The sequence below is a fragment of the Oncorhynchus nerka genome, linkage group LG25 (genome assembly GCF_034236695.1).
Source record: "Oncorhynchus nerka isolate Pitt River linkage group LG25, Oner_Uvic_2.0, whole genome shotgun sequence".
Taxonomy (NCBI): Eukaryota; Metazoa; Chordata; class Actinopteri; order Salmoniformes; family Salmonidae; genus Oncorhynchus; species Oncorhynchus nerka.
In genome coordinates this window covers 9422904-9448870 of record NC_088420.1, presented here as the reverse complement: position 1 = coordinate 9448870, position 25967 = coordinate 9422904, and the positions used below count along the sequence as shown (strand labels likewise).

Sequence of the window (25967 nt, the reverse complement as noted above, 5' to 3'; positions counted from 1 at the left end):
TGTAAGTCGCTCTGGATAAGAGCGTCTGCTAAATGACTTAAATGTAAAAATGTAAATGTACATCATTTTCTTTAGGAAGGTAGTGGAGTAAAAGTAGTCAAATATATAAATAGTAAATGTACAAATACCCCCAAAAACTACTTAAGTAGCACTTTAAATAATTTTTACTGAAGTGCTTTACACCACTGCAGAGGATCAATCGGAGGGGTGGACCCAGGCTCCCAGAGGAGAGGACAGTAAATAAAGGTTAGGGGTGGACCCAGGCTCCCAGAGGAGAGGACAGTAAATAAAGGTTAGGGGTGGACCCAGGCTCCCAGAGGAGAGGACAGTAAATAAAGGTTAGGGGTGGACCCAGGCTCCCAGAGGAGAGGACAGTAAATAAAGGTTAGGGGTGGACCCAGGCTCCCAGAGGAGAGGACAGTAAATAAAGGTTAGGGGTGGACCCAGGCTCCCAGAGGAGAGGACAGTAAATAAAGGTTAGGGGTGGACCCAGGCTCCCAGGCTGGACCCAGGCTCCCCAGAGGGAGAGGACAGTAAATAAAGGTTAGGGGTGGACCCAGGCTCCCAGAGGAGAGGACAGTAAATAAAGGTTAGGGGTGGACCCAGGCTCCCAGAGGAGAGGACAGTAAATAAAGGTTAGGGGTGGACCCAGGCTCCCAGAGGAGAGGACAGTAAATAAAGGTTAGGGGTGGACCCAGGCTCCCAGAGGATAGGACAGTAAATAAAGGTTAGGGGTGGGGCTAGAGTCCTTTGAGACGATGACATCATAATGCCTACCTTGATGAAATAATCTACATTGACCAGGGATAGGCTACTCCTCTCTCACTGGACCTGCTGTATAGGACGAGCCAGAAAGGATAGTATAAATAGTAGCATTCACAAAGGTTTAAAGGGAAAAAAACAGAACTCCCTACTTGTCAATAGGTCACTTTAGGTAAGTTTATCAGGGCGAGTCTGAGTCAAGTCTCTAACCTCCCCTACCTCAAGTCTCTAACCTCTCCTACCTCAAGTCTCTAACCTCTCCTACCTCAAGTCTCTAACCTCTCCTACCTCAAGTCTCTAACCTCTCCTACCTCAAGTCTCTAACCTCTCTAACCTCAAGTGCTGAGCAGGACTGCATTATATGTTCCACACAGGTTACCATTGCAATCCGACAACACCAAAATCTGATATATTCCAGATGTATCATCTCTCTCTGTGTGTGTATGTGTGTGTGCTCTCAAACTCTGCTTAATTGCTTGTGCCTGAAAGTATTCTGAGCGGTAGCAGTGTACGCTGGGATCTAAAGACCAGATCTGCCTCTCTACCTTTGGGAACATGAGACAGTATTTTTGGAATCATCCCATTTCATTCAGACCCAATTGAAAATATGGTACACGGAGGGATCTGGTTAGAAGCGCATGTATTTTCCAATATTACAGAGCAACAAAACCTTGAATCGGCTCACTGTCAACTGCAGTAGAATGTTCTGTCTCTCCGAGGCCAGAATCCAACTGCATCACCCTTGGTCAAGGGGCCAATTGTATCAAGTGTCTCAAAGTAGGAGTGCTGATTCAGGGTCAGATTGAACTTTTAGATGACAACGAATCAAATAGCAAGGATAAAGGGGACTTGATTACTCCTTCACTGAGGTGCTTGATACATATAGCCCCCAATCAAATTGGTGAAATTAATTAAATTAGATGTTCCACTCAAAAAAACAGAAAAGGGTTGGATATACTTGACTGTTCTACTATGCTACAGTGTGTAGGTCTGTGTCGGTCTTTATGAATAACAGCTAAGGCAAGATGATCTGTTCAGTTAGTTGAAGGAACAAAACAGATGTCTTGTCGAGGTTGTGCTAGATTCAAAGCGCAGTTGTGTTTAGGAGTGCTTATACCACGTGCCAAAAATGTTTTTTTTTCACCCCCAGATCTAATAGTCAACGTAGGGCATTAAAAACAACAGAGGGCAAATTAAATACGACCAGGTCACGTACTCACAAAGAAACTAAGTGAAGGAGTACTGATACAGGATCAGTTTTTCCCTTTTAGAGCATAATGAATACACCTTATAAAAGGACAGAGGGGACCTGATCCTGGACCAAGGCTACTTTGAGATGCTATTGGAATACGGACGCAGCGTTTCATGACAACAGTTGGGAGTTTGAATGGGATTGATTTACAGGCAGTTACTCTCTGAATCGTATGCTTGTGTATTAGATGTGTGTCAGAATTGATGTAACTTTCTCGTCCATTTATTGTTCTTATTCATACTGTCAGTGGTCCCGTGTGGCTCAGTTGGTAAGGCACGGTGCTTGGAACGCCAGGGCTGTTGGTTCGACTCCCACGGGGAACCAGTGGGATAAGAGCATCTTTTTAAATGACAAAAAAAAATGTAAAACGTAAAAATGTCAGTGAGACAAAGGACAAAAGTGTGTTAAATGTTGCATTCAGAAAGTATTCAGACCCCTTGACTTTTTCCACATTTTGTTCCGTTACAGCCTTATTCTAAAATTGATTTAAATTATTATTCTTTCTCATCAATCTATACACAATAACAAAGCAAAAACAGGTTTAGATTTGTTTTGGCAAATTTATAATAAATAAAAACTGAAATATGACATTTACATAAGTATTCAGACCCTTTACTCAGTACTTTGTTTAAGCACCTTTGGCAGCATGATGCTACAAGTTTGGGACACCTGTATTTGGGGAGTTTCTCCCATTCTTCTCTGGAGATCCTCTCAAGCTCTGTCAGGTTGGATGGGGAGTGTCGCTACACATGTATTTTTCAGGTCTCTAAAGAGATGTTAGATCGGCTTCAAGTCTGGGCTCTGGCTGGGCCACTCAAGGACATTCAGAGACTTGTCCAGAAGCCCCTCCTGCGTTGTCTTGGCTGTGTGCTTAGGGTTGTTGTCCTGTTGGAAGGTGAACCTTTGCCGCAGTCTGAGGTCCCGAGTGCTCTGGTGCAGGTTTTCATCAAAGATCTCTTTTTTACTTTGCTTCGTCCATCTTTCCTCCGATCCTGACTAGTCTCCCAGTCCCTGCCATTGAAAAAATATCCCCACAGCATGACAATGCCACCGCTTTCCCTTAGGGATGGTGCCACGTTTCCTCAAGACGTGACGCTTGGCAGTCAGGCCAAATAGTTCAATCTTGATTTAAATCAGACCAGAGAATCTTGTTTCTCCTTTAGGTGTATTTTAGAAAAATGGGCTGTCATGTGCCTTTCATTGAGAGCCGGCTTCCGTCTGGCAACCCTATCATAAAGGCCTGATTGGTGAAGTGCTGCAGAGATGGTTATCCTTCTGGATGGTTCTCCCATCTCCACAGAGGAACTGGAGCTCTGTCAGAGTGACTATAAGGTTAATGGTCACCTTCCTGACCAATGCCCTTCTCCCGTGAATGCTCAGTTTGGCCGGGCGGCCAGCTGTAGGAAGAGTCTTGGTGGTTCCAAACTTCTTCCATTTAAGAACGATGGAGGCCACTGTGTTCTTGGGGACGTTCAATGCTGCAGACATTTTTTGGTACCCTTCCCCAGATCTGTGCCTCGACACAATTCCGTCGACCTCATGGCTTTGTTTTTGCTCTGACATGCACTGTCAACTGTGGGACCTTATATAGACAGGTATGTGCCTTTTCAAATCATGCCCAATCAATTGAATTTACCACAGATGGACTCCAATCAAATTGTAGAAACATCTCAAGGATGATCAAGGGAAACAGGATGCACCTGAGCTCAATTTCTAGTCTCATAGCAAAGGGTCTGAATACTTACGTAAATAAGATATTTCTGTTTTGCAAACATTTCTAAAAACCCGTTTTCCCTTTGTCATTATGGGGTATTTTGTGTAGATTGATGAGGAAAAAAATAATAATTTAAATCAATTTTAGAATAAGGCTGTAAACGTAACAAAATGTGGAAAAAGTCATGGGGTCTGAATACTTTGCAAATGCACTGTATCTTTACAACTTCTAACATCTTATCAAAAGTTATGTTTGTGAACAATGGTTATTATATCTAGTCCAGCTATTAAAGCCTCATATCAGACATTAGCTTTGTATCTGAGGAGACATGTAGACCCCATACATCTCCTTACATTTGGCACATTCACCTTTTTTTTGTACCTTTATTTAACTAGGCAAGTCAGTTAAGAACAGATTCTTATTTTCAATGACGGCCTGGGAACAGTGGGTTAACTGCCTTGTTCAGTGGCAGAACTACAGATTTTTGTCAACTCAGGGATTTTATCTGGCAACCTTTTGGTTACTAGTCCAACGTTCTAACCACTAGGCTACCCTGCCCTCCCCCCCGGTGCAAATACTACATACATAAATAAATGAACCAAAATAACAGTATTAGTGTACATATTTGACTAGACTGGCTATTTCAAAAGCACAATGAGGACATGAAACATAATTAATTGTCTTGCATCAGTGAGCAGATGGTGTAGTGGGAAAGGGGGAGACCTAGTCAGTTGTACAACTGAATGCATTCAACTGAAATGTGTCTACCGCATTTTACCCAAACCCTCTGAATCAGAGAAGTGGGGGGGGCTGCCTTAAAAATCGACATCCACGTCTGAGGAATAGTGGGTTAACTGCCTTGCTCATGGGCACAACGACCTTGTCAGCTCGGGGATTTGATCCAGCAACTTTTCGGTTACTGGCCCAACGCTCTAACCACTAGGCCACCTGCCGCCCCTCTAACCACTAGGCCACCTGCCGCCCCTCTAACCACTAGGCCACCTGCCGCCCCCTCTAACCACTAGGCCACCTGCCGCCCCCTCTAACCACTAGGCCACCTGCCGCCCCCTCTAACCACTAGGCCACCTGCCGCCCCCTCTAACCACTAGGCCACCTGCCGCCCCCTCTAACCACTAGGCCACCTGCCGCCCCCTCTAACCACTAGGCCACCTGCCGCCCCCTCTAACCACCAGGCCACCTGCCGCCCCCCACACTAGGCCACCGCCGCCCCCTCTAACCACTAGGCCACCTGCCGCCCCCTCTAACCACTAGGGCCACCTAGGCCACCTGCCGCCCCCCTCTAACCACTAGGCCACCTGCCGCCCCCTCTAACCACTAGGCCACCTGCCGCCCCCTCTAACCACTAGGCCACCTGCCGCCCCCTCTAACCACTAGGCCACCTGCCGCCCCTCTAACCACTAGGCCACCTGCCGCCCCCTCTAACCACTAGGCCACCTGCCGCCCCCTCTAACCACTAGGCCACCTGCCGCCCCCTCTAACCACTAGGCCACCTGCCGCCCCCTCTAACCACTAGGCCACCTGCCGCCCCCTCTAACCACTAGGCCACCTGCCGCCCCCTCTAACCACTAGGCCACCTGCCGCCCTCTAACCACTAGGCCACCTGCCGCCCTCTAACCACTAGGCCACCTGCCGCCCCCTCTAACCACTAGGCCACCTGCCGCCCCTCTAACCACTAGGCCACCTGCCGCCCTCTAACCACTAGGCCACCTGCCGCCCCCTCTAACCACTAGGCCACCTGCCGCCCCCTCTAACCACTAGGCCAACGCCCCCTCTAACCACTAGGCCACCTGCCGCCCCCCTCTAACCACTAGGCCACCGCCCCCTCTAACCACTAGGCCACCTGCCGCCCCCCTCTAACCACTAGGCCACCTGCCGCCCCCTCTAACCACTAGGCCACCTGCCGCCCCCTCTAACCACTAGGCCACCTGCCGCCCCCTCTAACCACTAGGCCACCTGCCGCCCCCTCTAACCACTAGGCCACCTGCCGCCCCCCTCTAAGCACTAGGCCACCTCAACTACTATGTTCCCTTCTGTAAAGCAAATCTCTGCATCTGCTCTATGGCCTTTAACAAACAGTAGGCTTGAGTACACGGTGTAGGTTATACAACACCATCCTCCTTCAGGCAAACTGCTGGCTATTACCAAACCCAAAACCAAGGTTCAAAACAGATCAAAGAAGAGAGTATAAGATGTGAAGTACTTTCTCCCAGAACGTGTGCTGTTTGAACTGCTTTCAAAAGGTCACATTTTGTTCCCGTGACTATGAGGCTCATAGCAATAAAAATTTAAGAATAAAAATTCATCGACCTTGCCAAGGCTTTCGACTCTGTCAATCACCTTATTCTTATCGGCAGACTCAGTAGCCTCGGTTTTTCGGATGACTGCCTTGCCTGGTTCACCAATTACTTTGCAGACAGAGTTCAGTGTGTCAAATTGGAGGGCATGCTGTCCGGTCCTCTGGCAGTCTCTATGGGGGTGCCACAGGGTTCAATCCTCGGGCCGACTCTTTTCTCTGTATATATCAATGATGTTGCTCTTGCTGCGGGCGATTCCCTGATCCACCTCTACGCAGACGACACCATTCTATATACTTCCGGCCCGTCCTTGGACACTGTGCTATCTAACCTCCAAACGAGCTTCAATGCCATACAACACTCCTTCCGTGGCCTCCAACTGCTCTTAAACGCTAGTAAAACAAAATGCATGCTTTTCAACCGTTCGCTGCCTGCACCCGCACGCCTGACCAGCATCACCACCCTGGATGGTTCCGACCTTGAATATGTGGACATCTATAAGTACCTAGGTGTCTGGCTAGACTGTAAACTCTCCTTCCAGACTCATATCAAACATCTCCAATTGAAAATCAAATCAAGAGTCGGCTTTCTATTCCGCAACAAAGCCTCCTTCACTCACTCCGCCAAACTTACCCTAGTAAAACTGACTATCCTACCGATCCTCGACTTCGGCGATGTCATCTACAAAATTGCTTCCAACACTCTACTCAGCAAACTGGATGCAGTTTATCACAGTGCCATCCGTTTTGTCACTAAAGCACCTTATACCAGCCACCACTGCGACCTGTATGCTCTAGTCGGCTGGCCCTCGCTACATATTCGTCGCCAGACCCACTGGCTCCAGGTCATCTACAAGCCATGCTAGGTAAAGCTCCGCCTTATCTCAGTTCACTGGTCACGATGGCAACACCCATCCGTAGCACGCGCTCCAGCAGGTGTATCTCACTGATCATCCCTAAAGCCAACACCTCATTTGGCCGCCTTTCGTTCCAGTTCTCTGCTGCCTGTGACTGGAACGAATTGCAAAAATTGCTGAAGTTGGAGACTTTTATCTCCCTCACCAACTTCAAACATCTGCTATCTGAGCAGCTAACCGATCGCTGCAGCTGTACATAGTCCATCGGTAAATAGCCCACCCATTTTTACCTACCTCATCCCCATACTGTTTTTATTTATTTACTTTTCTGCTCTTTTGCACACCAATATCTCTACCTGTACATGACCATCTGATCATTTATCATTCCAGTGTTAATCTGCAAAATTGTAATTAATCGCCTACCTCCTCATGCCTTTTGCACAATGTATATAGACTCCCCTTTTTTTCTACTGTGTTATTGACTGTGTTTACTCCATGTGTAACTCTGTGTTGTCTGTTCACACTGCTATGCTTTATCTTGGCCAGGTCGCAGTTGCAAATGAGAACTTGTTCTCAACTAGCCTACCTGGTTAAATAAAGGTGTTCTCAACTAGCCTACCTGGTTAAATAAAGGTGATCTGGCCTACCTGGTTAAATAAAGGTGAAATAAAAAAATGTATAAAAAATAGTGCATGTCTTGGAATGAAACTCAAGGTGCAGTAATTAAAATGTATCGAAAAGAGCCCTAGAGCCAGATTCCCAGGCACAGATTAAGCCTAGACTAAAATGCTCTTTCAGTGGAGAATCTCGATATAACATGCTTTTTAGCCCAGGTCTATTATCAATCTGTATCAGGGAAACCAGACCCACACAAGTACCTCTTGACCAGCTTCAAGCTACATTCCACATCATTGAGCTGGGCCTTGCTTCACAGATGAGTCATGAGATCTCTAATCTGGTCATCAGTGACCATTGGGACTCAATGCAGTTTAGAGCAATGGGGTGAGGTGGAAAACAATTGGATTGGTGATAATTCACATCTTATGGATATATATATATATATATATCATGGTCTGTACACCCCCCTACAAAGTGACAAAAGGTTTATGTTCAGATTCAAATTAATATCCAAATGAATTTATATTACCACCACATAAAACTGTTGTCTTTGTTGAAGTACCTAAATGGCTATCCAAACACAACTATTACTACTCTGCTATTTGTTACTACGGTAGCCTCAAATGTGACTCTCATGACTAATACTGTAACTAGGTCTACAGTAGATATAGCCACCAATGTGAACCCGAGTATAAACATTATCGTTACTGTTAGACATAATAATATGAGTCGCATGCTCTTACTATAGAGGCTTACTGATAACCATGGTAACAACTATAACCATGGTAACAACTATAACCATTTGATTGTGAATGTAGGATCGCATCACCAGCCATCTAGATCTGATATTATGGTGTGGGTGGTGTCATACTCAAGAGTCATAGCTCTCAAGCAGGATACATGCACAATCTGTGGCACCGTTTCACTTCACACCCTCATGTTTATAGCCCACTGCCAACGAACGGAACTGAACTAGATAAGAATTGATCATGCAGCTGTTCTGGTTCTTAATTAGCAGAGGTCTATTTGAGAATGATGCCTGTTCGTTTTTGATGGATGCTTCTCTCAGGGATTCTAAATACAGTGGTTTTGCAGTGTGTATATATATATATATATATATATATATAATGCAACATACACATCAATTGCACTTTAAAAATGCATATCTTGTTAGCTTGAATGGTGTGGTGTGTGTTATTTGTATAACTGAGCTATAATATTGCAATGGGGAAAACAGCCACATTGCTGACAAATATGTTTGAAAAACAAATAGATGTAATTATTGACAAACTAAATGAAACCATGCAATTTATAAAAACAGAACACCACCTACCTGTCCCAAATGCTTTGGCCACCAGCCACGTGAGGCTACAGTAGATTTTTGCTCGAGAACAATCATAGTGACCGGAAGACTTTATTGCGGGAACAATAAAGGTATTTTTAATTTCCCTGGCGTCCGTCACTTCACCCATCATAATACCCTGAAGTGTCAACAGCCTTCGGCAAACACAATGATTACTAACTATGTCGCAATACAAGTCGATGACATCCCACCATAAAGGACTTGAATGCACCACACGTTACTTGATTTACCAGCCTTCAATTGCCTATGTAATTGTACAAATCGTTGGAGCAGACATGGAGGGTTGACTGCAAACCATCGGTATGGTATTGTCTAACTCCTTTGAGTCCAAATGAATAGTGCAATTAGCGACTCTGCCTGTATTTTTCAGCCATTCTGCTGCTACCTGGGTTGTAATCATTAGTCCAAACAGAGTTTCTATTGGAGAAATTCAGGTAGGTCCCTCCCCGTTTCGTTCCGTTTGCTTACTTTTAAGAAAAGTTTTGCAACAGAATCGGCGTAATGAATACGCCCCAGTTTAAATGGGGTTCGCCTAATAGCTGTCAACCTATTTCAGAAGAATCTCACTGAGGAAGGCGCATATTTTCTTCAGATAGAGAGACAAAACATTCCGATTCCCATTCAAGTCTTTGTTTTCAAACACAAGTTGGATCCCCTCTGCTTTTCCTCGCTTGTTGCGGTTCTCCTGCCGCACTGTGGCTAAGAAAGGGCTGCACTATTGCGCGTGCGCGTACCACCCAGCCACTTCTGCACAACATCAAAAGAGGCCAGCATGCTTTTACTACAGTTAGAAATTGGACAGAATCTACGCATCGCATACATAGCTTGATTTGTTTGGATAAAATGCCTATGTTCTGTCTGTTTATATGTAAAACGCATCCCAGGATAGATACACATTCTAACTAACCAATGAAATAGATTAGCCTGTCGAGTTTGGGACTATACGGTCCTATCTGCAAAAAAATGATTCTGAGATTATTGGCTTTAAAGTTCCAAACCCTCATTGATTTGAATGGTGTCAGCTCTTTTTTTATATTTTATTATTTTGAACTTAACATGACTTGAGGGTATTTAGAGTCATATATAGTTAGAGAACATTGAACAGAACAAGGGTATATCAATAACTAAGTTTGAACAAAAATTCAGATACAACCTTGATGAATTTGCTTAATAATTTGTTGTGGTTCAGCCTTGTATTGTCAGTTGCAATTATTTACATGATATATAATGCATCATTCCTTTATTATGTGGATTTGTAGTCCTAGTATGCATCATCATTGATACAATTAGGCTAGTTGAACTCAACATTATTCATTGAAACCACTTGGATGTGAGATTTGCAGCTATGTCAACATGTCAATTTGCTTCTGACACGTTTGTAAATCAATCAAATGTATTTATATAGCCCTTCTTACATCAGTTGATGTCACAAAGTGCTGTACAGAAACCCAGCCTAAAACCCCAAACAGCAAGCAATGCAGGTGTAGAAGCACGGTGGCTAGGAAAAACTCCCTAGAAAGGCCAGAACCTAGGAAGAAACCTAGAGAGGAACCAGGCTATGTGGGGTGGCCAGTCCTCTTCTGGCTGTGCCGGGTGGAGATTATAACAGAACATGGCCAAGATGTTCAAATGTCCATAAATGACCAGCACGGTCCAATAATAATAAGGCAGAACAGTTGAAACTGGAGCAGCAGCACGGCCAGGTGCTGGGGACAGCAAGGAGTCATCAGGCCAGGTAGTCCTGAGGCATGGTCCTAGGGCTCAGGTCCTCCGAGAGAGAGAAAGAAAGAGAGAAAGAGAGAATTAGAGAGAGCATACTTAAATTCACACAGGACACCGGAAAAGACAGGAGAAATAGTCCAGATATAACAGACTGACCCTACCTAACTCCCCGACACGTAAACTACTGCAGCATAAATACTGGAGGCTGAAACAGGAGGGGTCGGGAGACACTGTGGCCCCATCCGATGATACCCCCGGACAGGGCCAAACAGGAAGGATATAACCCCACCCACTCTGTCAAAGCACAACCCCATACCACTAGAGGGATATCTTAAACCACCAACTTACCATCCTGAGACAAGGCCGAGTATAGCCCACAAAGATCTCCGCCACGGCACAAACCTGACAGGAAGATCACTTCAGTGACTCAACCCACTCAAGTGATGCACCCCTCCCAGGGACAGCATGGAAGAGCACCAGTAAGCCAGTGACTCAGCCCCTGTAATAGGGTTAGAGAGAGAATCCCAGTGGAGAGAGGGGAACCAGCCAGGCAAAGACAGCAAGGGCAGTTCATTGCTCCAGTGCCTTTCCGTTCACCTTCACACTCCTGGGCCAGACTACACTCAATCACAGGAACTACTGAAGAGATGAGTCTTCAATAAAGACTTAAAGGTTGAGACCGAGTCTATGTCTCTCATATGGATAGGCAGACCATTCCAGCACCTTGAGCTCTATTGGAGAAAGCCCTGCCTCCGGTTGTTTGCTTAGAAATTCTAGGGACAGTAAGGGGGCCTGCGTCTTGTGACCATAGCGTATGTGTAGGTATGTACGGCAGGAACAAATCGGCAAGATAGGTAGGAGCAAGCTCATGTAATGCTTTCTAGGTTAGCTTTAGAACCTTGAAATCAGCCCTTGCCTTACATTTACATTTACATTTAAGTCATTTAGCAGACGCTCTTATCCAGAGCGACTTACAAATTGGTGCATTCACCTTATTAACAGGAAGCCAGTGTAGAGAGGCTAGCACTGGAGTAATATGATCAACAAAAACTATTTAATTAGATTTTGAAAATATACTAATCCAGATGCAGATTTTTTTTAAAGTTTGCGTGGATTAATGTACATTTTCCCTTCTCCCAATGGATTTATATATATATTTTTTGTTGTAAATGTTTGCACCCCCGTTCGGTTGGTGGCGAAAACACACGTTTTGCGTGTAGTTCGCCATAAAACCCAAAGAAGAAGAAAAACACTAGCGACGTCATCAACATGAGTCTGCTTTCTGAGTGAGTCGACGTTGGATAAGATGCTTTATGCTCGCTAGCAGCTAGCTTCAGTTTGGGTGTTTACTTCGATATCTTTGTGTTTATCATCAGCAATTAATAATTCGTTTTGTGTGTTTACTTGCGTCGTTTTGATCTTTAAATCGCAATGTAATTGCGCCAAAACCTGGTGTTGTTTTGTATCGCTAGCTGGCTAGGCTTGAAGTTACTAGCGTTTGCTAGCTGAATCCCACTCATCCGTGTACAGGTGGCATTATCACTGAGATAGTCTTTGATTAACGTTAAACATCGTGTATATCGTATTCGTAACCGTCTGTCACACCCATTCATGCGCTTTAGGATAATACTTTGGAAACATGTTTATGCCAAGAGCACTGAAGGTGAAGAGACCAACAGACAACACAAGTCAGGTGCTTAAGAAGAAGTGCAAGGTGAGCCAGGAGGGAGAAAAGGAAGGCAGCGATGGCACAGGACAACCCCCCAACCACAGCCTAAAGACTTCCACTACAGCTCCCTATGAGAGTGTAGAGACAGACATGAACGCTGAGACACAGGTGAAGCCTGATGACCAGGACACACACCTTCCAACCCTAGAGCAGGGTACATGGAGTCCTGTACGAGCACCAGAGGACCATCAGTCCTCAGACTCTGAGTCCAGCACCGAGGAAAGCGAAGAAGAGGAGCCTGTAAAATCCTTCAGAAAGAGCCAGAGATGGCCCGAACCGGGGGAGCCCGTCTGCGTCATGTGTGCTCGCTTCGGGGAGTACATCTGCGACAGCACTGACAATGATGTGTGCAGCCTAGAGTGCAAGGCCAGTCACCTGGCTAAAATGGGCATGGGCACAGGGGACGATGCCTTTAACCGAGATGACACAGAGGAGAAGAGGACTTCACAATGTGGACAGCCAGCCGTTGACAGAGCTGGCAATACTGTTGAGGATGTATACAAGGACTATTCCTACAAGGAAGATGCATTTATCTCTGGGTTGACAGAGGAGCAAGTGCAGCGAGTAAAGCAGGAGCTGGGCATTGTGACAGAGGGCAGGGAGGTGGGCAGACCCATCATAGAGTTTGAGCAATGTAACCTTCCCTCAACTCTCAGTGCCAACCTGAAGAAGGCAGGGTATGAGGCGCCCACCCCTGTTCAGATGCAGATGGTGCCTGTTGGCTTGGCTGGCAGGGACGTGATTGCCAGTGCTGACACGGGTTCTGGGAAGACGGTGGCCTTTCTGCTGCCAGTGGTAGTGTGTGCTTTGAAGGTATAGTGAAATACAGTTTTTGTGGCTGGCTTGATTATTACACTGTATTATCACACTGAACTGTTGGGTCTGAAAGTTTTTTATTTTCACGTGGACCTTTTCAGCATGGTTCCAGCAACTGTGGTGGATGCATACCTACAGTTGAAGTCGGACGTTTATATACACTTAGGTTGGAGTCATTAAAAGTCGTTTTTCAACCACTCTACAAATTGTTGTTAACAAACTCCAGTTTAGGCAAGTCGGTTAGGACATCTACTTTGTGCATGACACAAGGAATTTTTCCAACAATTGTTTACAGACAGATTATTTCACTTATAATTCATTGTATCACAATTCCAGTGGGTCAGAAGTTTACATGCACTAAGTTGACTGTGCCTTTAAACAGCTTGGAAAATTCCAGAAAAGGATGTCATGGCTTTAGAAGCTTCTGATAGGCTAATTGACATCATTTGGAGGTGTATCTGTGGGTGTATTTCAAGGCCTACTTTCAAACTCAGTGGCTCTTTGCTTGACATCATGGGAAAATCTAAAGAGATCAGCCAAGACCTCAGAAGAAAATTGTAGTCCTCCACAAGTCTGGTTCATCCTTGGGAGCAATTTCCAAATGCCTGAAGGTACCACATTCAACTGTACAAACAATAGTATGCAAGTATAAACACCATGGGACCACGCAGCCGTCAAACCGCTCAGGAAGGAGACTCGTTCTGTCTCCTAGAGATGAACATACTTTGGTGCGAAAAGTGCAAATCAATCCCAGAACAACAGCAAAGAACCCTGTGAAGATGCTGGAGGAAACGGGTACAAAAGTATCTATATCCACAGTAAAACAAGTCCTATATTGACATAACCTGAAAGGCCACTCAGCAAGGAAGATGCCACTGCTCCAAAACCAGCATAAAAAAGCCAGACTACAGTTTGCAACTGCACATGGGGACAAAGATCGTACTTTTTGGAGAAATGTCCTCTGGTCTGATGAAACAAAAACTGTTTGGTCATAGTGACCATTGTTATGTTTGGAGGAAAAGGGGGAGGCTTGCAAGCCAAAGAACAACATCCCAACCATGAAGCACGGGGGTGGCAGCATCATGTTGTGGGGGTGCTTTGCTGCAGGAGGGACTGGTGCACTTCACAAAATAAATGGCTCATGAGGGAGGAAAATGATGTGGATATATTGAAGCAACATCAAGACATCAGTGAACAAGTGAAAGCTTGGTCGCAAATGGGTCTTCCAAATGGACAGTTACCCCAAGCATACTTCCAAAGTTGTGAAAAAATGGCTTAAGGACAACAAAGTCAAGGTATTGGAGTGGCCATCACAAAGCCCTGACCTCAATCCCATAAATTTGTGGGCAGAACTGAAAAAGTGTGTGTGAGCAAGGAGGCCTACAAACCTGACTCCGTTACACCAGCTCTGTCATTAGGAATGGGCCAAAATTCACCCAACTTATTGTGGGAAGGTTGTGGAAGGCTACCAGAAACGTTTGACCCAAGTTAAACAATTTAAAGGCAATGCTACCAAATACTAATTGAGTGTATGTAAACTTCTGACCCACTGGGAATGTGATGAAAGAAAGAAATCATTCTCTCTAATATTATTCTGACATTTCACATTCTTAAAATAAAGTGTTGATCCTAACTGACCGAAGACAGAATTTTTACTAGGAGATAATGTCAGGAATTGTGTAAAACTGAGTTTAAATGTATTTGGCGTATGTAAACTTCCGACTTCAACTGTACCTAGTACAGCTTTGTACAGGCTCGGCTTGGTTGTGGTTTGAAAAGCTCATTAGTGTTTATCTTTCATGATACTTTTTTTGGTTTCATGGTTGTGAAAAATACTGGAATGATTTTTCTCATAATATTGAGTAACAAAGGAGGAACTTTTTTAAGTTGAAAAAACAAACAGCAAAATCAATGTTTGTCAGAACGGACTCTATAACCAATATCGATGTTTGTCAGAACGGACTCTATATATAACCAATATCAATGTTTGTCAGAACGGACTCTATATATAACCAATATCAAGGTTTGTCAGAACGGACTCTATAACCAATATCAAGGTTTGTCAGAACGGACTCTATAACCAATATCAATGTTTGTCAGAACGGACTCTATAACCAATATCAAGGTTTGTCAGAACGGACTCTATATATAACCAATATCAATGTTTGTCAGAACGGACTCTATATATAACCAATATCAATGTATGTCAGAACGGACTCTATAACCAATATCAATGTTTGTCAGAACGGACTCTATATATAACCAATATCAATGTTTGTCAGAACGGACTCTATAACCAATATCAAGGTTTGTCAGAACGGACTCTATATATAACCAATATCAAGGTTTGTCAGAACGGACTCTATAACCAATATCAAGGTTTGTCAGAACGGACTCTATATATAACCAATATCAAGGTTTGTCAGAACGGACTCTATATATAACCAATATCAAGGTTTGTCAGAACGGACTCTATATATAACCAATATCAAGGTTTGTCAGAACGGACTCTATAACCAATATCAAGGTTTGTCAGAACGGACTCTATAACCAATATCAAGGTTTGTCAGAACGGACTCTATAACCAATATCAATGTTTGTCAGAACGGACTCTATAACCAATATCAAGGTTTGTCAGAACGGACTCTATATATAACCAATATCAATGTTTGTCAGAACGGACTCTATAACCAATATCAAGGTTTGTCAGAACGGACTCTATAACCAATATCAAGGTTTGTCAGAACGGACTCTATAACCAATATCAAGGTCTGTCAGAACGGACTCTATATATAACCAATATCAAGGTTTGTCAGAACGGACTCTATAACCAATATCAATGTTTGTCAGAACGGACTCTATAACCAATATCAAGGTTTGTCAGAACGGACTCTATATATAACCAATATCAAGGTTTGTCAGAACGGACTCTATATATAACCAATATCAAGGTTTGTCAGAACGGACTCTATATATAACCAATATCAAGGTTTGTCAGAACGGACTCTATATATAACCAATATCAAGGTTTGTCAGAACGGACTCTATAACCAATATCAATGTTTGTCAGAACGGACTCTATAACCAATATCAAGGTTTGTCAGAACGGACTCTATATATAACCAATATCAATGTTTGTCAGAACGGACTCTATAACCAATATCAAGGTCTGTCAGAACGGACTCTATAACCAATATCAAGGTTTGCTGTGTTTCAACCTCACTGGCACCGTTTTCAGCTAGAAGTACCTCGGCTAAACTTTGAAAATCCAGCACAGCTGTTAAGCCAATTTTTGAACCGGTCCATCACTGGCGACTCCTTGAAGCAACAGCGATGAGTAATTCATATGCACAGGCCTGTTTTATGTTCTGTAGCTTAGCTACCATTTCAAATGACAGGCTATACTATGCAGATAGCCATGAGAAGGGACTACAGCCATTCAAAAACTGATGCAAATAGACTTGTCTCGATTCTTTCTACGTGCAAATTACAGTTACCACTTGCCATAAGAAACATTAAGTTAATTTATACTGCGGTATGTGGTGAAAACAAGTAGATCTAACCTTTTAAGAATTTTACGTGGATTTGCGTGATGTAATTCATTGGTTGATATATTGGTCTGGTAGGCGCAGACTGTGACATCCTGATAGTGTGATTATCACTTTTGGGCCCAGCTTCAAAGCAACCTGGAAGTAGCAGAATTTCTCTCCCCAAAAGTCAGATGTAAAACTTTAACCTTAACCCTACCCTTACGGAGCCTAACCCTTACGGAGCCTAACCCTTACGGAGCCTAACCCTTACGGAGCCTAACTCTAGGGTCGTTTCCAGAAATGACAACTTAAAAAGTGTGGAAGTTACCTGAATTTGACTACCCTTAGACCAAAAAGCTATTTGTTGTTAATAAATATTGTCTTGATTCCTCCCCAATCAGAGGCTAGTGGAGGGTGGTCTCGGTGGTCCAGCAGCTCTCATCCTGACCCCCACCAGGGAGCTGGCCATCCAGATCGAGAGGCAGACCAAGGAGCTGGTGATGGGCCTACCTAACATGAGGACTGGCCTGCTGGTGGGAGGCATGCCCCTGCCCCCGCAGCTCCACCGCCTCAAGAGCACCATCAAGGTACAACGTTACCTCAACGTTTCTCATGACGCTGTACAATAGTGTACAACGTTACCTCAACGTTTCTCATGACGCTGTACAATAGTGTACAACGTTACCTCAACGTTTCTCATGACGCTGTACAATAGTGTACAACGTTACCTCAACGTTTCTCATGACGCTGTACAATAGTGTACAACGTTACCTCTACGTTTCTCATGACGCTGTACAATAGTGTACAACGTTACCTCTACGTTTCTCATGACGCTGTACAATAGTGTACAACGTTACCTCTACGTTTCTCATGACGCTGTACAATAGTGTACAACGTTACCAATTGTTACATCAATGTTTCAAAGAGAGTACTGGACAGTATTAAGTCAATGTTTACCAGACATTTTCTACATGATGTCAATATTAAATTCCCATAACCTTGCAATGAAGGCCCTCCATAGCTTAGCTACCATTTCAAATGACAGGCTATACTATGCAGATAGCCATGAGAAGGGAAGGCTACATCCATTCAAAAACAAATAGACTTGTCTCGATTCTTTCTATGTGCAAAGTACAGTTACCACTTGCCATAAGAAACATTACGTTTATTTATTTAATTAATACAGTTTGATTAACCAAACTGTATTTGTTTTTCTCTTAATTGCCTTCTAGATAATAATCGCCTCCTTAAGTGCCCTCTGGATAATAATCGCCAACTTAATTGCCTTCTAGATAATAATTGCTACCCCAGGACGACTGCTGGAGATCCTGAAACAGAAGGCAGTGCAGTTGGATGGAGTGAGGATTGTGGTGGTTGATGAGGTAAATATGTCTTCTCATAGCATTAATGAAGAACACTATTGTGCAGTCATTTTGAAATGATTTAAAAGGCCACTTCCCTTTTGTTTAACAAAGACTGTGCACATTAATCAACATTTCAGTATTCACATCGATGTAAATGTACCAGAGGTGGCAAAAGAGCACATTTTTGTAGATTGACTTAAATTAAAATGGGATGGACCCCCATCCCGTGTACCAGTAATACTATTTCAACATTGTTCAGCAGAATGAAAAATAATTTGTTCTCGTATGAGTGCAGGCAGACACCATGCTGAAGATGGGCTTTCAGCAGCAGATCCTGAAGGTTCTGGAGAACATCCCGGAGGAGCACCAGACCCTGCTAACATCCGCCACCATCCCCAAGGGCACAGAGCAGCTGGCAGCCCGACTGACCCAGGACCCGGTACGTATCGCCATCGGGGACAGGAACCAGCCCTGCGCCGACATCCGCCAGATAGTGCTCTGGGTGGAGGAGCCCTCCAAGAAGAAGAAGCTCTTTGAGATTTTAAATGTAGGTGATTTTTCAAAAGCTTTTCTTCAGTGTACTGGGTTGTGTTAATTAGGCAGCAAACGGAAGAAAACAGACTGAAACAGGGAGTTCTTGTTTTCTGTTGTAAAATTATTTAAAATGTTATCCGTTGCGTGGCCTCATGAACACGACCCAGGTGTAAATGACATTTTAATGTTAATTTGGGTATTTTAATTACAGGTTAATGGCATTTTCTGTATAGTGTCATAAAGCATATGCTCTCAGCAAGGAGTGTTTATTAAAGACCTGCTCCGAAACTTTGGCAACTACTATGTATTTTTAAACCTCCCGCTTTGGGCTGGATGTGTCTGTGTAATCCCTAGTTTGAAAGCAACTGTTTTTAAAAAAACAAACATTTTTTTACCTTTATTTAACCAGGCAAGTCAGTTAATAAGAACACATTTTTATTTTCAATGACGGCCTGGGAACTGTTCAGGGGCAGAACGACAGCTCGGGGGTTTGAACTCGCAACCTTCCGGTTTGTCCAACGCTCTAACCACTAGGCTACCCTGCCGCCCCATTCTTGAATCTGTGCTGTGCCATTTACCTTTTCCCCCCATGTGGGCCAGCCCCCTAGCAAATCGAGTTCTAGCCAATGAGCTTCCGTCTCTCTGCATTTGAGTGACAGCTAGCAAGACTCACACACAGCATAGTGAGAAAGAGCAATGACGTGGTGCACATATCTGCATGTGATGTAGTACGCAATTTTCTGCAACCACTTTTAGCTTGTGAGTGCTACTGGCTAAAAAATTATACAAAAGTACTGGAGAATCTCTTAACTCTGTCAAAAGTGGGAATTCCCGCAGTATCCTGAAGACTCCCACTGGGCGATATTAAGACAGCTGTCGCCCTGCCCCCCCTCTCCAGAGGAAATGGGTGGGCCCTCAGCCATGGCTTTGCTCCAGGAAACTGAACAACGGTTCATACCATCTATATAAGGTAGGGAGCGGGAAGAGCCTGTACTTTCACAGACCCTTTGGCAAAATGGCATTAGATCTGCTTAGATCAATGTTACCATCCAGGGGGATGTTGACTTGTACTCCTATATTTGACCTGCAACCCACAGTCTATTTTCCAACTATTTAAATACTTGTTTTCTTCTATACTAAACAAAAATATAAACCCAATTATGTGCTGAAATAAAAAATAACAGAAAATGTTTCTTGCGCACAAAAAGCTTACCTCTAAAAGTTTCTGCACAAATTTGTTTACTTCCGTGTTAGTGAGCATTTCTCCTTTACCAAGATAATCCATCCACCTGACAGCTGTGGCATATGAAGAAGCTGATTAAACGGCATGGTCAATACACAGGTGCACCTTGTGCTGGGGACAATAAAAGGCCACTCTAAAATGTGCAGTTTTGTCACGCAACACAATACCACAGATGTCTCAAGTTTTAAGGGAGCGTGCAATTTCATGCCGACTGCAGGAATGTCCATCAGAGCTGTTGCCAGAGAATTAAACGGTTTGTCGAGATCGGTGTGGAAGAACCTGACCTCAGCCCTATCGAACACCTTTTGGAATTGGAACGTCGATTGCGAGCCAGGCCTAATCGCCCAACATCAGTGCCCGACCTCACTAATGCTCTTGTGGCTGAATGGAAGCAAGTCCCTGCAGCAATGTTTCAACGTCTAGTGGAAAGCCGTCCCAGAAGAGTGGAGGCTGTTATAGCAGCAATGTTCCAACGTCTAGTGGAAAGCCGTCCCAGAAGAGTGGAGGCTGTTATAGCAGCAATGTTCCAACGTCTAGTGGAAAGCCGTCCCAGAAGAGTGGAGGCTGTTATAGCAGCAATGTTCCTACATCTAGTGGAAAGCCTTCCCAGAAGAGTGGAGGCTGTTATAGCAGCAATGTTCCAACGTCTAGTGGAAAGCCGTCCCAGAAGAGTGGAGGCTGTTATAGCAGCAATGTTCCAACATCTAGTGGAAAGCCGTCCCAGAAGAGTGGAGGCTGTTATAGCAGCAATGTTCCAACATCTAGTGGAAAGCCGTCCCAGAAGAGTGGAGGCTGTTATAGCAGCAATGTTCCAACATCTAGTGGAAAGCCGTCCCAGAAGAGTGGAGGCTGTTATAGCAGCAATGTTCCAACGTCTAGTGGAAAGCCGTCCCAGAAGAGTGGAGGCTGTTATAGCAGCAATGTTCCAACGTCTAGTGGAAAGCCGTCCCAGAAGAGTGGAGGCTGTTATAGCAGCAATGTTCCAACGTCTAGTGGAAAGCCGTCCCAGAAGAGTGGAGGCTGTTATTGCAGCAATGTTCCAACGTCTAGTGGAAAGCCGTCCCAGAAGAGTGGAGGCTGTTATTGCAGCAATGTTCCAACGTCTAGTGGAAAGCCGTCCCAGAAGAGTGGAGGCTGTTATAGCAGCAATGTTCCAACGTCTAGTGGAAAGCCGTCCCAGAAGAGTGGAGGCTGTTATAGCAGCAATGTTCCAACGTCTAGTGGAAAGCCTTCCCAGAAGAGTGGAGGCTGTTATAGCAGCAATGTTCCAACGTCTAGTGGAAAGCCTTCCCAGAAGAGTGGAGGCTGTTATAGCAGCAATGTTCCAACGTCTAGTGGAAAGCCTTCCCAGAAGAGTGGAGGCTGTTATTGCAGCAATGTTCCAACGTCTAGTGGAAAGCCTTCCCAGAAGAGTGGAGGCTGTTATAGCAGCAATGTTCCAACGTCTAGTGGAAAGCCTTCCCAGAAGAGTGGAGGCTGTTATAGCAGCAATGTTCCAAATCTAGTGGAAAGCCGTCCCAGAAGAGTGGAGGCTGTTATAGCAGCAATGTTCCAACGTCTAGTGGAAAGCCTTCCCAGAAGAGTGGAGGCTGTTATAGCAGCAATGTTCCAACATCTAGTGGAAAGCCTTCCCAGAAGAGTGGAGGCTGTTATAGCAGCAATGTTCCAACGTCTAGTGGAAAGCCGTCCCAGAAGAGTGGAGGCTGTTATAGCAGCAATGTTCCAACGTCTAGTGGAAAGCCTTCCAACTCCATATTATGAGATGTTCAATGTAATGTATTGTATTTCCTCATTACCTGTGTGTTTGTTTTGCCCACTCAGGACTTCCCAGAAGAAGGCTGTTATAGCAGCAATGTTCCGGTGGCCTTTGTGTTTGTAGCAGCAATGTAAACTTGGAAAGCGGACCCACTGAGTGAGGCTGTTATGAAGCAAGATCAGTGGAAAGCCTCCCAGAAGAGTGGAGGCTGTTATAGCAGCAATGTTCCACTCAGTGGAAAGACCCAGTGGGATAGCAGCAATGTTCCCATCATCCTCAAGGTGAGGCCTTTGGCAGCCAGGTATTTCTTTGTTCATTAGCACCAAACGGAATATGACAGACTGGAACAAGGAAAGAGAATGCCAGGACTTGTCCAATAAGAAACACTCATTTACAGATTTAAAACATTAAGAAAAGGCTGTTTGTCATTCCAACGTCTAGTGGAAAGCCGTCCCAGAAGAGTGGAGGCTGTATTCAGTGGAATGTTTAAAGGGTTTCCTGGATACTGGAGCCTTCCCAGAAGAGTGGAGGCTGTTATAGCAGCAATGTTACACAGTAGATCCAATGGCTGAGAGGAGGCCCCACTGATGCCTTCCCAGAAGAGTGGAGGCTGTTATAGCAGCAAGACTGACCATCAGGGTCAGGCACCATCAGTCCAGTAACAAAAAGACAGCAAATTATGTACATTTCCCCTCATTCATCTGTGCCTATACAACAAATGATCTATTACCAGTGTGATCACATTTTTTTTTTTAGCCTTCCCAGAAGAGTGGAGGCTGTTATAGCAGCAATGTTCCAATATAGTGGATATATAATTTTACAATTGTCTGTGGAAAGAACATTGGAGGGCAGGGCATTTCAAGGCTGTTATAGACAATGTTCCAACATCTGTGATACTGTATTAGGCCTATAGCTTACTGCACAAACCTCATGGTTACAGAACTGTTTTTTTTAATAGGCTAATGTTGAATTACGTTTTTATGTCTGAGCGGTAGATCTCATTTTGACTCAGAAAGTGGTCTCGACTCAAAAGTTTGGTTACCACAGCACCAGGATGTTCAATTTATGTATTGTATTTCCTCACCTGTGTGTTTGGTTTTCCACCTCTGGCCTGCTCGCCTCCCTAAACCACTGAGGAAGAAGATCATGGGTTCCCGGTGGCATCCACTCAGACAAGCCCAGTCAAAACTGTTCAGGTATTTCTTTGTTCTGGCCCCCAATGACAGACTGGAACAAACTAAGAAACACTCATTTACAGATTTAAAACATTAAGAAATGTTGTCATTTGCGTCGTACCCTCGGTGTATTCAGTGGAATGTTTAAAGGGTTTCTGGAACTCAGTACCACCAATACCGGAGACACCTGAAACCCCACCTCCCTTTAAGTGACCATCAGGGTCAGGCACCATCAGTCCAGTAACAAAAAGACAGCAAATTATTTACATTTCTTCTCATTCATCTGTGCCTATACAACAAATTATCTATTACCAGTGTGATCATATACCCTCAATTTTTGTTTGTTTGTTTATATAATTTTACAATGGTCTGAGAAGAACATTGGCAGGGCATTTCAAGTAAAGACAATTTGCTGTGATACTGTATTAGGCCTATAGCTTACTGCACAAACCTCATGGTTACAGAACTGGGTTTTTTAATAGGCTAATGTTGAATACGGTTTTATGTCTGCGGTAAATTTGAGAAAGTGGTCTTAAAGTTTGTAAATGTAAATGTTAAATATCATAATGAATTGGATTACATGGATAAGACCTGATCCTAGATCAGTGCTCCTACTCTGATATTCTTTATGAATACGGGCCCAGGTCTGGCTATTATGGCTCAAACAGAAAAGCTAGTCACAGGCAGTGTACTTCCATAAAGAGTATTCAACCGTTAAGCTGTTTTGTACCTCCTCAGGGTCTACTCGAAGGGGACTTTGAAGTGGTGGTCAGCACTGGCGTACTGGGCAGAGGGCTCGATCTGGTCAACGTCAAACTGGTGGTCAACTTTGACATGCCCACTAACATGGATGAGTATGTTCATCAGGTGGGTCAATTTGTTGTGAATGGGGGAAGATTTTGTCATACAAAATCAATGTCTAACCGCCAGGGTAGCCTAGTGGTTAGAGTGTAGAGGCGGCAAGGTAGCCTAGTGGTTAGAGCGTTGGACTAGTAACCGGAAGGTTGCGTGTTCAAACCCCCGAGCTGACAAGGTACAAATCAGTCGTTCTGCCCCTGAACAGGCAGTTAACCCACTGTTCCTAGGCCATCATTGAAATTAAGAATTTGTTCTCAACTGACTTGCCTGGTTAAATAAAGGTAAAATAAATTAAAAATTTTGGGGGAGCATCTGGCACAGAATCTTTTCTGTATAGTATTGTCTACAAATGGATGAAAGTGTGTGTGTGTGGGGGGGGTAGCTACTCAGGTGACATTGCAAATGGTTCTGTCCAGTGTGACTTTTACACTCCTTCCTCCAGGTGGGCAGAGCAGGCAGACTGGGCCACCGGGGCACGGCCATCACCTTTGTCAACAACGACAACAAGCGTCTGTTCCTGGAGGTGGTGAACCGGGTGAAGCCCACAGGTTCCCAGCTTCCCCCCCAGCTTCTCAACTCCCCCCACCTCCATGAGCAGCAGAGGAGGGACAAACAGAAAGCCAAGCAAAGGGGGGAGGATGACATCATGGTCACCAAGAACAACCTCCTCAGCATCATCCGGAAACACAACAGGAGCTCAAAGAGATAGACAGATTATGCTACTTTGTGTTTGTGTGTGTATATCTGGGTAATTTGTCCATTTTGAATAAATGTATATGAACTTGATTGAGTTGTAATTTCGAGTTGACACTTTTAAATAGTTGTGCATTTTGGATATACTGCCATCTACTTGTCAAACACGGGCACGGCATGTTTGGTATTTTTTGCTGTGGATGGAAACGTAGTTTCTGTCTAGTCAATAGCAAATCGCTGATCGGGGTTTGAAATCGACGCGGCGCAGAAGCGAAGACAACCACGACAGTGAAACGGTAAATAAACACAACTGAGTTTAATCTCCTGTCTTGATGAGGAGGTAGCTGGCATATATTGAATGCCCAAATGATATTTTAAGTAAACTGATCCGATTATCATTCTCAGCTTTGTAATGTGTGTTTTTAGATAGCTAACTTAACGTCGCCAACTAACTAAAGTGCCTAATAGTTCCTGTTTCCTTACATGTCCGAATTATCCCGTTGTAAATAAAGTTAACTGTCAACTTTTTGCAGGGGAAGATGTGCAATTTTAATAGACGTGTCTACGGATAACGTTGGAAACATTTAATTGACGAAGGATTTGTATATATATTTTTAACCATATAATTTTAAAATCTCTACAGTACCATGTACTTTATACTCGATACCAAAAGAAAAAGCACAAAGCTTTTTATGATAATGTCTTGACACCAAGGGAACCTGACGCCCGAAAGTCTTCAAAGATCAGCGTTGAAGTTCCGCGAGAAAATATAAAATACGAGATCATTGGATAAAACCAAGGAGTTAAACACGACCTGTCTTATCGCTGGCCTGTCACCCGCTCTTGCCCTTCAGAGGACTCGCTTTTCTCTTCACACACACACTAGCTGATTTTGTGTTGTTATCACGAGTCTCCTTTTGAAGTTAGTAAGTAAACTGTTGAATCCAAATGTGTAAAATTGGACGATGTTCCTCTATCCTTCCGCTGTATGATGGGTTTCGGGGAGGAGGCAGGACTAACGCCAAGATTCTGGCTCTTTTCTCGGCTGTCTGCAGTTGACAATCAGGAGGTGTTTTTTAAAAATGTTTTATTCATACCAAGATATACATTTAGTTGATTCTGTCCAGTTGTCATGTAAAGCATTTGTTTTTAGTTTATTTCCCATGTGAAATGAATACATTAGAAATCTTACGCTCACGACAACTTGGCTGTTGTATAACAGGTCACATGTCATCTGGGGATGAGCTACTTCGAGGTGTACAACGAGAAAATCCATGACTTGCTCGTGGTCAGGGAGGAACAAAACCACAGCTGTGAGTAGGACAAAATGATTTTCAAAGCCATTTTTACTTCCATTCTACTAAATGATCTTAGTAATGACAATGTTCTCTGTGTTTCTAGCTGAGGGTGAGGGAAGGGCCTTATGTTGCTGAGCTGTCCACGTCAGCAAACCTTTGGTTACCATGAATGTCTTGTCAAATGTAATGATGGCATGCTAGTCTTAAGGATTCGCTCAGTGGCTGTATGTTTTCTTCAGGAACGTGGTGAACTCCTATGAATACATTCAGGTAAGGTGCTTTACAGACATGCTTTCTGAACACTGATTACCACTTTTTGAACACTGCTCCTCAGCCCAGACTGCCTCATGGTGAGCACTGCTCCTCAGC

The 25967-nt window shown here is 44.0% G+C and overlaps 2 protein-coding genes across 3 annotated transcripts in view; one reads left to right on the top strand and one right to left on the bottom strand.

The window, feature by feature from the left end:
• Nucleotides 1-9555, bottom strand: part of LOC115109020 (calmodulin-regulated spectrin-associated protein 2-like) — a 107370-nt gene extending 97815 nt beyond the window's left edge. Inside the window, exon 1 of the mRNA XM_029633562.2 lies at nt 8851-9555. Coding sequence (XP_029489422.2) covers nt 8851-8992 — 142 coding nt within the window. The 5' untranslated portion in view covers nt 8993-9555. The remainder of the gene's footprint in view (nt 1-8850) is intronic.
• Nucleotides 9556-11894: 2339 nt separating this feature from the next.
• ddx59 (DEAD (Asp-Glu-Ala-Asp) box polypeptide 59) lies at nt 11895-24393 on the top strand. Of its 2 annotated transcripts, none has more exons than XM_065009517.1 (5): nt 11895-13144; nt 17079-17264; nt 17970-18059; nt 18337-18588; nt 24050-24393. In XM_065009517.1, the coding sequence occupies exons 1-5, from the start codon at nt 12242-12244 to the stop codon at nt 24314-24316; spliced, it is 1698 nt and encodes a 565-aa protein (XP_064865589.1). In that variant the 5' UTR covers nt 11895-12241; the 3' UTR covers nt 24317-24393. The 2 variants fall into 2 exon arrangements, with proteins under 2 accessions (XP_064865589.1, XP_064865590.1); XM_065009518.1 differs by lacking the exon at nt 24050-24393 and adding an exon at nt 19398-21636.
• The last annotated feature ends 1574 nt before the right edge of the window (nt 24394-25967 follow it).